The sequence below is a fragment of the Prionailurus viverrinus genome, chromosome A3, assembly GCF_022837055.1.
Source record: "Prionailurus viverrinus isolate Anna chromosome A3, UM_Priviv_1.0, whole genome shotgun sequence".
Taxonomy (NCBI): Eukaryota; Metazoa; Chordata; class Mammalia; order Carnivora; family Felidae; genus Prionailurus; species Prionailurus viverrinus.
This window is the reverse complement of record NC_062563.1, coordinates 35,414,110-35,426,750: the sequence shown is the minus strand read 5'-3', so window position 1 is coordinate 35,426,750 and position 12,641 is coordinate 35,414,110. Positions and strand designations below refer to the sequence as shown.

Below are 12,641 nucleotides of genomic sequence, written 5' to 3'. Positions count from 1 at the left end.
AAAAATGATGAGATGCTAATTTTACTACCATTACTGAAAAATAAAATTTTTCTTAGAACCCAGAATTGGCCATACTGAGTACAGCATGGGACTCTCAATCTCAGGGTCATGAGTTCAAGCCCCATGTTTGGCATGGAGCCTCCTTTAAAAAAAACAGAGAGAGAGAGAGATAGTGCTATATACATATAATGGAATATTATATAACCTTTAAAAAATAACTCAAAAGCCTTATATGCATTGGCAGGAATATGTTCCATGATATATTACATAAAGAAAGCAAAGCGCAGAACATGGTATATTGGATTATCTTTTTGGGTTAAAAGGGAAATGTATGTTTGTGATACATACATACATATATACACACAAACCTTACATTTATGTATATACATATTAACATATACACAGATATGCTTTGTGTTTTATATTCTTATACTTTTTGAGGAAATTCATGTCTTTTATTTAAAAATGTTATCAAGAACTATTTAGGTAGGAGGATAATAGGGTGCTTTGGTTTTATTTCTTTTTTCTCAATTCAAAATAAATATGTACATATTTTAAACTCTCCTTGCGCCATTTTCATATTACCTTGCTTTTATAGAAAAATAGGGCAAAATACAATTTTTAAAAATTTACAGAGGTTACATATGCTCACTTAAATGACCCAGAAGTAATAAGTGAAGTCCCACCACACTGGATAGTGTGTTCTCTGTGATGTGCCTGGACGTTACCCAATGCAGTGGGCCAGCGCCACTAATCTCTTACCCCCACTCTCAAAGAGATCACTACTCTTAAAGTTGGGTGTATATCCTTTCAGAATTTTTTCTGTGCACTTTAAGCATATGTATAAAGATGGTAAAGGTTCTTAGCAAATAATAATGGGATCATTTTGCAATATACTTTTTCTCTTGGTACTAAATCACTGTCATCTTTCTATCCTGAACACTGAGATCTAACTCATTATTTTCAATAGATGTATGGTTTTCTACAGAATGGCCATCCACATTTAACCAGTCTCTACTGATGGATATAGCTGTTTTTGATCTTTTTTTATGCAAATAATGCTGCATGAAATTATAGCATAAAAATTTGTCTGTTTTTAGCTATCTGATTAAAGAAATACATAATTCCTAGGCTAAATATTTGGTGAATTATAAAATTTGGGATTGCATTAGCTTGGTCAGGCATAAATAAAGTCTTACTTTTCTAATTTAAACTAGTAGAGTGGTTTTGGACAAACTGACCTCACCTAAAAGCTGAGAAAATATAATTTATCAAATTACTTAGTGTCCTGAAAATGTGCATATTCTCCTTGAGGGGTCAAAATTATTTCAACAAGAAGAGCACACTCCTCTTGCCAAGTAACACTGGCTTTTGAGGACACATCCTCAAACATGGAACAGAACTTTGGTTTTAGCACCATGTACCCTGTATTTCAGCTTCCTCAGAATGCATAAATAAGTCCATCACTTTACTTATGAAGGCCTTGGCCTGGGCTGCTTCTCTGTCTGGAAAGTTAGTTTACCTTCCTGCTGTGATTAATCTTTCAAGGTCCAAACGGATTAGTCCAATCTTTCAAGGTCCATAACGGATAAGTATAACAGATTATACTTATTTATATATGTGCACATGTATATGTGTACAAGGCTGGAAAATTGAGGATAAGTGTACGTGACTTTTCCAACTTTATATCTCTTACCCATATAGTAGGTACGAATTAATAATTGTTGACTACATCTTTTCCTTTGAGAAAAACATTTTAAGTGAATACACTAAGAAATTGTTTTTACTGATGAAACTAGTAAATGTTAACAAAAGTTCCAGCTCTGGGGTGCCTGGGTGGCTCAGTCAGTTAAGCATCCGACTCTTGACTTTGGCTCAGGTAATGATCTCACGGTTTGTGAGTTCTAGCCCCACACTGGGCTCTGCATTGACAGTGCAGAGCCTGCTTAGGATTCTTGGTCTCCCCGCCATCTCTCTGCCCCTCCCACCATTCGCTTGCTTTTTCTCTCAAAAATAAATAAACAATAAAAAAACAAAAACAAAAAACAAAAGTTCCAGCTTACACCCTGCTGATGGGTTATCCGGCAATCTGTATCTGAAGTTTTAAATACACATACAACTCCTTCCACTTCAAAGAATTTATCTTCAGGAAACAATCATGAATATTTCCAGAGCTTTACACATTATTATTTATAAGAAAAAATGGAAATGGCTTCAATGTTTATCAATAACTAAATTATGGATAATACAGATTTCATGACATGGAAAAATATGGTCTATTAAGTGAAAAAAATGAACTCTCTGAAGTAATGGGTCCAAATGAGTATATACAGTAAGATCTATTTAATTAAAACAGAAGACATGAGATTGAAAGTGAAGGGACCAATATGGCAACAGAGCTGTCTCTAGGCAGTGGATTTAGTGGATGACCCTTCCTTCACTCTTTGCGCTGTCAGAATCTCTTTTCTTTTCTGATACATATTTTACCTACTTTGCCTTTTACAGAATAAGACCTACTAAACATATTTGTGGAATGAATAAATCCATATTATCTTTCTTTAGCCATAAAAAAGGTTTTTTTTCCCCTAGAAAATGCTAGTGTGCAAGGATACGGTTTCATTTTGAACCTTTTCCTATGGAATCAACATAGAATTTCTTTTTTTTTTTTTTTCCAACGTTTATTTATTTTTGGGACAGAGAGAGACAGAGCATGAACGGGGGAGGGGCAGAGAGAGAGGGAGACACAGAATCGGAAACAGGCTCCAGGCTCCGAGCCATCAGCCCAGAGCCTGACGCGGGGCTCGAACTCACGGACCGCGAGATTGTGACCTGGCTGAAGTCGGACGCTTAACCGACTGCGCCACCCAGGCGCCCCTAGAATTTCAATGTTCTAGAGAACAGGGAATCGATAGATTTCCTATTGTCGTGGCTCAGCACATAAATGTTCATATCTGAATGTGGGAGCTTAGTTAAGCAGATGAAATAAAAACACACTGTTTAAGTCAAGAGGCCATAAAGAAAATAAAAAATTTAGAAAAAGATGGTTCTTATATTCTTATGTTGTTATCCTCAGGTAAGTCCCTTAAGTAAGTCCTCAGGGTGTCTGCCCTCAATTTCTTAACCTATAAGAGAAGTGACCAGAGAATTCTGAATAAAGTCTTTGAATGTCAAATCTGAGATTCAGACATCAACTGTGGAATCCCACACATGATAACATAGTACAGAAATTTCAAATGCTTCTGATAAAAAGGAAGTGACTATAATGATGTGTTGGGAAAGAAAATATGTGAGACTATTTTTTAAAGGGATTATTCTGAATCAGTACGTACACAAATATTGACACTGGTAATGAGCTGCACTATAAATACAGATGTTTCTTTAGCACAGAACTACATGTGTCCACATCCCTTCTCAACAACTTCTGGACTCTAGGGAGAGTTCTTGACACAAAGTAGGAACTCAACACATCATTCTTTCCCTTTTCTAGTCCAATTTTCCCTTTCCCTGGTATGAATTAGAGAGTTCCATTTGAAAAATAAGCCATGCAGAAGGAAAATCCTTAAGTATTCCACCATATTTGTTTATACAACCATTTCTAAAATGTATTAGGTGGTATACACCACCTGCTGTCTAAGCTCAAGTACTTGGAACATGATGTAACTCATCTGCTGATGCTTATGGACATCACAGCCTCTTAAAGATACTCTTTAGGTCCCCCGTCTCTTTTCTCATCCACTTACTAGCCCCACAACACCCCTCTTTTCTGTGCTCTTAAATCAGCTACAGTATGTTCTGGCTTCTGATACAGGCTTCCTTTTTAAATAAAAAACAAAGGAGGAGGAAGAAGGAGTCTTTATTTTGTGACTGAAAAAACCCTCATGGCTCACATCACTCTTGAATCTGCAATTGGGTTGTGAAAGCTGAGGATTAGAGAAAATATTCCCACCAGAGACTCAAGCATTATTAAAAAACAAAACAAAAACAAACAAACAAAAACAACCCACAAAATAACTCCCAATCCCCAAAGCTGGGATGTGTTCCAGCTTACTATAGAAATTATTGATTTTATTGTACTGTTAGCCACACATACGTTGTGTGCACACATTTTTGAGCCTTGCTATAGGATATACCGTAATGATAAGCACTTCACAAGAATGCTAAGAGGGAGGCAGGAGGAGTATCTTTACAGGCCAGGAAATGAATGTTTGAAAGGTTATGTCGTTGTCCCAAGGTCACCCAGCCAGGAGTAGAGAGTGAGAATTTGCACCCTTGGTTAATTTGATACAATCACTCTGCTGTACCATTCCCTTAGAATTCAATGCACTGGGAGTAGAGAAGATCTTTGTTATCTTTTAATGTTCTTGGCTTAACTTAGGGTAATAACAAGCTAATATGTTTGGGTGTAAGCAAAATCCTAGGTTTGGTTCAGGTTTTGATTTCTCCCATTGATTTACCTTAGTAAAACCACAAGTCTTCTGTGGGAAGACTGGGAATTTTTGTGGAACTGAACACTCTGGTGAATGTGGAAGAAAATCCAATCATGTGGATATTTGAGTTCAATTTAAATTTTTTAGTGATACCAATTGAGATCTATGGTTCCATATGACTTATGTCTTTTTCTCCCTTTGAATGATGATGTAAGAAAATCCCTCACAAACATATTCGTAAAAATGGATAAACCATATAAAACTGCAGTATTTTAAAATAAGAAAGAACTTTAAAGATAATCCAGCCTTGCCCTTTAATTTATTACTAGGAAACCTGAAGTTATTATCTATCCTTGATTTCTTTGAGGGTATAAGGGTTGGCTGCACTGGTAGGAACAGTTATATATATTTTTAACCACTGGTGAAATTTTTTATGATCCTATAATCTGGACTTCTTAACTTACCTCCAAATCCATCAGGCACATATGTTTTAAGAACAATATTGCAGAAAATTGTTGGCAGTGATAATGGTTTATTTCCCTCATTTCGAAGAGAAATGTGTCGATAACCTGCTTGGAGGCCATCCAGCGGAAGAATCCTCTGGCCTATCAGCCTATTGTTGTCATCATACACAGCTATTCTCAAGACTGCCAGGTCAGGGAGGATCACCTGCAAACAAAGAATGATACCTTTCATGGATTTTTTTGGAAAGCAGCTCCCAAGAGCCCTGACTCTAGGAATTTGGACCATATCCACACTGCTCTTAAATGTGCCTTTATGGTGAAACGATGCCCGTGATCAATTTGCATTCCTGAAGTACACTGTACAAACTGTAGTGTCCAAGCCATTGAAAAAGCAATTGAACAGGTTTCCTGGAAATCATCTCATTGAAATTTTTAGATGAAATGGTTGTGAAAAATTATTAGTCCAACCCTTGTCATCTTTCCCAATCTCCATGCATGTAGTGGACAAGAAAAAGGAGACCTTGAGAGGGGCACCTGGGTGGCTCAGTCGGTTAAGCATCAGACTCTTGATTTCAGCTCAGGTCACGATCTCACCGTTCATGAGACGGAGCTGTGCACTGGGCTCTGCACTGACAGAATGGGGCCTGCTTGGGATTCTCTCCCTCCCTCTCTCTCTGCCCCTTTCCCACTTGTGCTTTTTCTTTCAAAATAAATAAAGCTTGTTTTGTTTTGTTTTTAAAGGGAGACCCTGAGAGATCAAGTGACTTTCCTTGATGTCAGAGACTGTAACATCTGGGCCCGGAATTGGGGCTTTTGACTTTGAATCCTGTGGTTTGTCTCCTACCTGGGCTGCTTCTGACATCCAGCTCTGTTTTTAAGATTATGGAAAGTATCTCTGAAGAAACGCTTTGCATATAAAGGACAATGTATGTAGAAATTCGAATTTTCCCTTTCTCTTGCACTTCTCAGTTTTTAGTAGATTTTGGGATACTAAATACAGTGATATGTGGCAGCGAAAAAAATTAATGATCCAAGACATTTACTCTCAACCATCTCCAAAATGAATAAATGGACATAAAATCTAAGCTCAGATAGCAGAATCCTAATTCACGTATAAAATAGCAACATGACAAAAGGAAATCAAATGTTTTTAATCAGGAATGACTTTTCATTGGTTAAGAACAACCAAGACATCTTGGCTAGTTTAAGCACTGTGCCTGAAGCTAGACAATGGACTGGTTGCCTTCTTTAACTTCTAAAGAACAGAGAAGGATACAGACCTGGCATCTCATTTCTGGGGCCAGTAATGCTATATGTAAAAACCAAGTTTGATATTTCCTTACTCATCAAAAATAAAGAATGCCTGAAGTCAAATTTCTGAACCTCTAGAAATGTGTGTAGGGATTATTCATTCTGCCAAAGCACACTGGCTATACTGACAACAGATCCAGCTACAACAAAGTATAAAAAACCAGGGGGGAAAAAAAAGGCTCATGACAGGTGTGTATGCAATCTACACTACAGTTTGACTATAGAAGAGAAGGTCATAGTGGGGGTTGCACGGATAATGGTGGAGGGCGTGGATCTCACAATGGCTTGTTTCATTGAACTACTGATCTTCTGTAACCTCGTTTCTGTAAACCAGTTAGCTTATTCTGAAGCTGCTAATCCTCACTTTTGTTAAGATAAGAAGCCAGTTATCTGTGTTGTGGGACATACAAATGGAGCAGAAACACCTGGAAAATCTCTGCCTAAAGAAGTGAGAAACTATTTTTTTTAAATATATGAAATTTATTGTGAAATTAATTTCCATACAACACCCAGTGCTCATCCAAAAGATGCCCTCTTCAACGCCCATCACCCACCCTCCCCCTCCCTCCCACCCCCCTGTCAACCCTCAGTTTGTTCTCAGTTTTTAAGAGTCTCTTATGCTTTGGCTCTCTCTCCCACTTCAACCTCTTTTTTTTTTTCCTTCCCCTCCCCCATGGATTTCTGTTAAGTTTTTTTTTTTTTTTTTAATATATGAAATTTATTGTCAAATTAGTTTCCAGTGAGAAACTATTTTGGATAGGATAATAAAGCAAGTGAGAAAGAAAACCAGATATTCTTGGAGACAACACAACCAATGCATGGGGTTTTCAATACATCTTACACTGACAAAAGAGAAACAAAGGGAAAAATTATTACAAGATTAAAAACTGAATCATTATAGAGAATGGCTGTGATTGGTCTTAGGATCAAGATATACAATTAGGAAACCTCCCCCAAACCCAAAACAGACTGTGGGGGTGGCAACAGGTGACATGCTTTCTGGAAGCATAGGACAATACCAACTGGCCTAGTTAAGGACAGTTATTGGCCTTTTGGGTTCACCACCCTACCTGTCCTCTTGGCTAAAGGAGCACTGCAAGTTACCAGCTGCTGCCTTGGCAGAACAGAACTCTCCAGTGTAGGATGATGTCCATCCGTGAGGACACATTCTAAGGAGATTGCAAACCTGGACAGTGAGCATTGCCACACAGAAGGTGGGCTCCTTGGAGGAGGAAAGGGGAGCCGAAAGGACAAGGACAAACATAACAACAATCACATGTCATCTCTAGAACTCATCCACTGAAAGAAGAGAAAAAGGAGACATTTTGGGTTGCCTAACTGCCCCTATGTCATATAGTGTCTATACACTAAACTGTGGCCCCTAACTTAGCAGAGTGAGTCTGACACATTGGAAATGCCCTACCTTCCGAAACACAAATGATTCTTCATTGTAAACTGGATTGAGTCCATTGTTCATCACCATGCGAGTTCGGAATTCCTTACGTATGGTGTCAGTGGGTAAACCATACATATCCACTTCTACATATGTACCAATTTTCTTATCTGATAAAAACTGACCTGATATGACCTGCAGCAACACAGAAATAGGATAAGAGACAAGTCTGTGTAATTATCAAGAGCAAAGAGTAATCTAGAAGAAATTTTCTGTCCATCTTTAGAAATTTTAGTTATCTATGAAAATAATATGTTCATTGCTTACTAAATTAAAACACTATTGAGCAAGTAGTATATGCAAAAAAACTCAAGACAGAGGTTCTGACTTTGAGAACCATCTATAGAAAGAAAGAAGAAAAAAAATAATGAACCATATAATACAAAAAAAAAAATGTCTACAGCAGCTTAATTCCACCTAAGTGCCCACATGTATGAAATGAAGTTAAGGGTTCAAATATGTCCTAGGATCCCATCATAGCTCTGAAATTCTGCCATTTCATACCTTACTGAATTCTTTTATAAGTCTGGGAAAGAGACACACTGAAGAAAAAAAGGAATGCTAAAATTTGCCCCTTATCCTTTACCAATATTGACAATGGTCAGTGTTACAGATTTATAAAGACCAGCATTAAATTCCATCTATTGTAATGCCATGGAGAGACTATTTTTCATTTACTTTCCAAAGGACTACAGCCATTTATCATTTCCATAGTACTGAGTACCTGATAATTTTGAAAGTTTTTTGAGGTAAAACTAGCACACAATAAACTGTACATATTTAAAGTGTATAATAAGATCAGTTTGGACTTATGTGCACATATGAGAAACTGATGGTTTTGACTTTTTCAGAATGTCATGTAGTTGGAATCATACAGTATATAGTCTTTCCATTTGTTTCTTTCACTTAGTAATAAGCATTTAAGTTTCCTCTATTTATTTTCATGACTTGCTGGCTCATTTCTTGTCAGCATTGAATAATATCCCATCATCTGGCTGTACCACAGCTTACGTATCCATTTACCTACTGAAGGATGTCTTGGTTGCCTCCAGTTTTTGGCAATTATGAACAAAGCACTACAAACATCTCTGCATGGGTTTTGGTGTAGATGTAAGTTTTCAATTCATTTGGGTAAATACCAAGGAGCATGACTGCTGGATTGTAGGGTAAGCAGCGCCACTTTGCATTCTCGAAAGCAACGAATGACAGTTCCTATTGCTTCACATCTTCCACTAGGTACTTTTTTGATCTGATGTCTTCCTAAAAGTAGCTAATAGTTTTACTAGTGACCAAAATGTATCTCTTAAGAAGGGGGCATTTTGAGTCAAAGCTGAGAGCAACACATGGATCCTACATCTTGACATAAAATATTTTACTGTGATATTTTAAGTCTTTTCCAGGGCCATCTGCATACACATTTATAGAATACTGTGAACAGCAGGGGCCTTACCTGCACTGAGCAAGTGGCTGCAATAACCCCATCGACAGGAGTTTCAGAGAAGGGATCAAATGTTCGATCGGGCCGTCTCATGAAATCTGGTTTGAGAAGGTACCTGGTGGGACAAAAGCATAGAAAGAGTTTATTAGTTGTGCTTACAAAGATTGTAATACCCTTGCTTCAGGACACTAAGTACTTCCTTTTCCCCATATCTAAATTAGGAGCTAGACTTTTAGGCAGATGATTCTAAGGACTGAAGAAACTATTCCTGTCCTAGGGATAATCCTAAAGAGAAGCAGGAAAGAAGGAATGATTTTTAGATTCCAGGCTCCTTGACATCTAGGACTTCCTGATACTATTACATTCTCTTGAACTTTTTTTGTCATGGAACTCTTTAGATATTTACTCTTATATGCACAAAATAAAACTCAAAGAACAACAATGAAAAACCAACTATATGAGCTATAGTTATTAAAATATGAAGAGTACATGATATTCTACTTCTCTGTGTTTTAGTTACTACATTAAATTATGAGATATAATGCCAAGTTAATAAATATAATTTCAAAGTACCGATATGCATAAAAATATTTTGTGAGATCTATACCAACAGTAATGAGATATGAAAATATTTGGTTTACATTTGGTGTCAGAGTCACAGGTACCATTAGTATTACTGTAAATTGTTGTCTATGTTCACAGTGAAAAGAACCATGCAATTTCAGTTAGAGGCAGGTGAACATAAAGATGTAATTACCTCCCCATTTCTGGGCAGCGCAATTAGGCAAGAATATGAAATAAAAGTTACCTAGACAGAAAAAAGGAAGTAAAACAACTTCTATTCACAGATGACATGATCTTGCATATAGAATCTACTAAAGGAATCTACCTAAGGAATCGACTAAAAAATGATTAGAACCAGTAAATGAGTTCAGCAAGGCTGCGGGATACAAAATCAATATACAAAAATCAATTGTATTTCTACACACCAGCGATGAACAATCCAAAAATGAGTTAGGAAGATTCCATTTATAATAGCACCAAAAAAGACTTACTTGGGAATACATTTTAAGAAAATAAGTACGTGTACTTTGAAAACTACAAAATATTGTTGAAAGATATAAAGAAGGCCTAAGTAAATGGGAAAACATCTTGTGTTCATGGACCACCAGACTTACTATGGCTAAGATGGCACTATTTCACCAGACTAATATACAGATTTGATCCCTATCCAGATCCCAACTGACTTCTTTAGAAATTAACAGGTGATCCTAAAATTAATATGGAAACTTAAGGACTCAGAATAGCCAAGGAACCTGGAACAAGAAAAACAAACTTGAAGGTCTCCTAATTCTCAAAACTTATTACAAAGCAACAGTAATCAAGATAGTGTAGTACTGGCATAAGGATGCACATATAAATCAATGAGACAGAACTGGGAATCCAGAAATAAATTCATATATCTACGGTCAATTGGTTATTGACAAAGATGCTCACACTAGTCAACGGGGGAAGGAATATTCTTTTAAACAAATGTTGCTGGGACAACTCTAACCACCACACGCAAAACAATAAAATTGGCCCTTCTAACATCATGTACCAAAATTAATTCAAGGTGGATCAAAGACAAAAATATAAGAGCCAAAATGATAAAATCGTTAGAAGAAACATAGGGATAAATCTTTAGGACTTGGCAATGGATCTTAGATATAACACCAAAAAGCACCAACAACAACAATAAAATAATAATAAACTCAGCCTTATCATAAAAACTTTTGCTCTTCAAAGGACACTATCAAGACAGTGAATAAACAAGCTACAGAATGGGAGAAAAATTCACAAATCATATATTATCTGATAAGAGGTTCGTGTCTAGAAAATGTAAAGAATAACCCAGTTAAAAAATGGGCAAGTGATCTGTGTACACATTTCTCCAAATAAGAGAAACAAATGGTCAAAAAGGAGATGAAAAGATGCTTAGTATCACTGATTATCAGAGAAATGCAAATCAAAACGATATGTCACTAAATACACACATTAGGATGGCTATAGTAAACGAGTCAGATAACAGTAAGTGTTGACAACGACATAGAAGTGTTGATCAGGACTAGAACCCTCCTACATTGTTGGTGGGAATGTAAAGTGACACAGTGCTTTTGGAAGACAGTCTGGCAGTTCCTCCAACAGTTAAATATAAAGTTGCCATATGACTCAGCAATTCCACTCTTAGTATACACCCAAGAAAAATAAAAACATACCTATACAAAAACTTCTTTGTGAATATTGTAGGAGCATCATTCAGAATAACCAGAAGATGGAAACAGTCCAAAAGTTCATCAGTAGATGAATGGATATACAAATATGTGGTATATACACACAATGGGAAATTATTCAACAATAAAAAGAAATAAAGTACTGATACCGGCTACAGCACAGATGAACCCTGAAAGCATGAGGCTAAGTGAAAGAAGCTGGTCACAAAACACCATGTATTATAAGAATCCATTTATATAAAATGTGCTGTAGAGACAAATGCAGAGACAGAGAGTCGATCGTGGTTGCTTAAGGCTGGGGATAGGGAGCAGGGGACATTGGGAGGTAATAGCTCAAGGGTATGAGTTTTCTTTTTGAGGTAAGGAAAATGTTTTGAAATTGACCTAACTACACAATGTCTGCCCCTCATGCCCTTTGGTTACAGTCACATAATCATACCGCAGCCAGATTCCATAACCACCCTGAACTAGTATCAGACAACGTCATCTCTCTAAAAAAAAAATTTTTTGTTAGAAAGGCCTATAGCTGAAGATAGAAAAATTCCATACTCAGACAAGCTGTAGACAAAGGGCAATAAAAGCACTTTCCCCAAAACAATGCATTTACTTTTAAGTGTAAAAGAATCATAATTAGAGGGATCAAATCTTTCCCATTCTTTAGGAGCATAACATTTACTAATTTTAACTCTAGATGATGTCAAATTTATTATCTTTTAAAATATAACCAAAAAGGATTCGGAGGTGTGACATTTCTCCTTAAAGAAAAATTCCAAGTCACATTTTATTTTTTGGCTTTGAGACAGCTGCCATTCATTGCTATCTTCTAAGTTTGAATAAATGTTAAAGAAAATAACCCCACATTCAACTTCGATGTTATCTTCAATAAAGAACCTCCAGGGGACAACACTGATTTTTAAATCAGGGATATAAAAAGTCTTCAGAATCATTCAAACATAAATGATGATTTTGAACTTTTACCTGTCCCCAAGGGAATGCAACCCAAAACCTTACTTTAAAAGCTCTCACTCACAAAAAAGATACTGTTTTCTATATTCACAGAGATTTAGATTTGGGCCTTTTATGTGGCTAGTGTTAGTCACTGGTAACTATGATGACACAGAAAAACCTGAAGACTCAGCTACAATGTCACACGCACTACTTCAAGCGAAGCCCACTGGCTTCTGCAAAGTATCAGACGTTAGCTGATAATGGGAGCATTTGGATTCCAGTTGCATGGAATGAGGGATTCTTCCTCCTGAGAGATGTGTGGGCAAT

General features: G+C 36.7%; 1 protein-coding gene across 12 annotated transcripts in view; it reads right to left on the bottom strand.

Moving 5' to 3' along the window:
• The window catches only part of PLCB4 (phospholipase C beta 4), a 426,835-nt gene that overhangs the window by 50,030 nt on the left and 364,164 nt on the right, over positions 1–12,641 (bottom strand). For all 12 annotated transcript variants that reach the window (XM_047852988.1, XM_047852994.1, XM_047852992.1 and 9 more), the window contains 3 exons: positions 9,106–9,208; positions 7,626–7,790; positions 4,892–5,096 (listed from right to left, as the gene is read on the bottom strand). In XM_047852988.1, the coding sequence (XP_047708944.1) occupies positions 4,892–5,096; positions 7,626–7,790; positions 9,106–9,208 (473 nt within the window). The remainder of the gene's footprint in view (positions 1–4,891; positions 5,097–7,625; positions 7,791–9,105; positions 9,209–12,641) is intronic.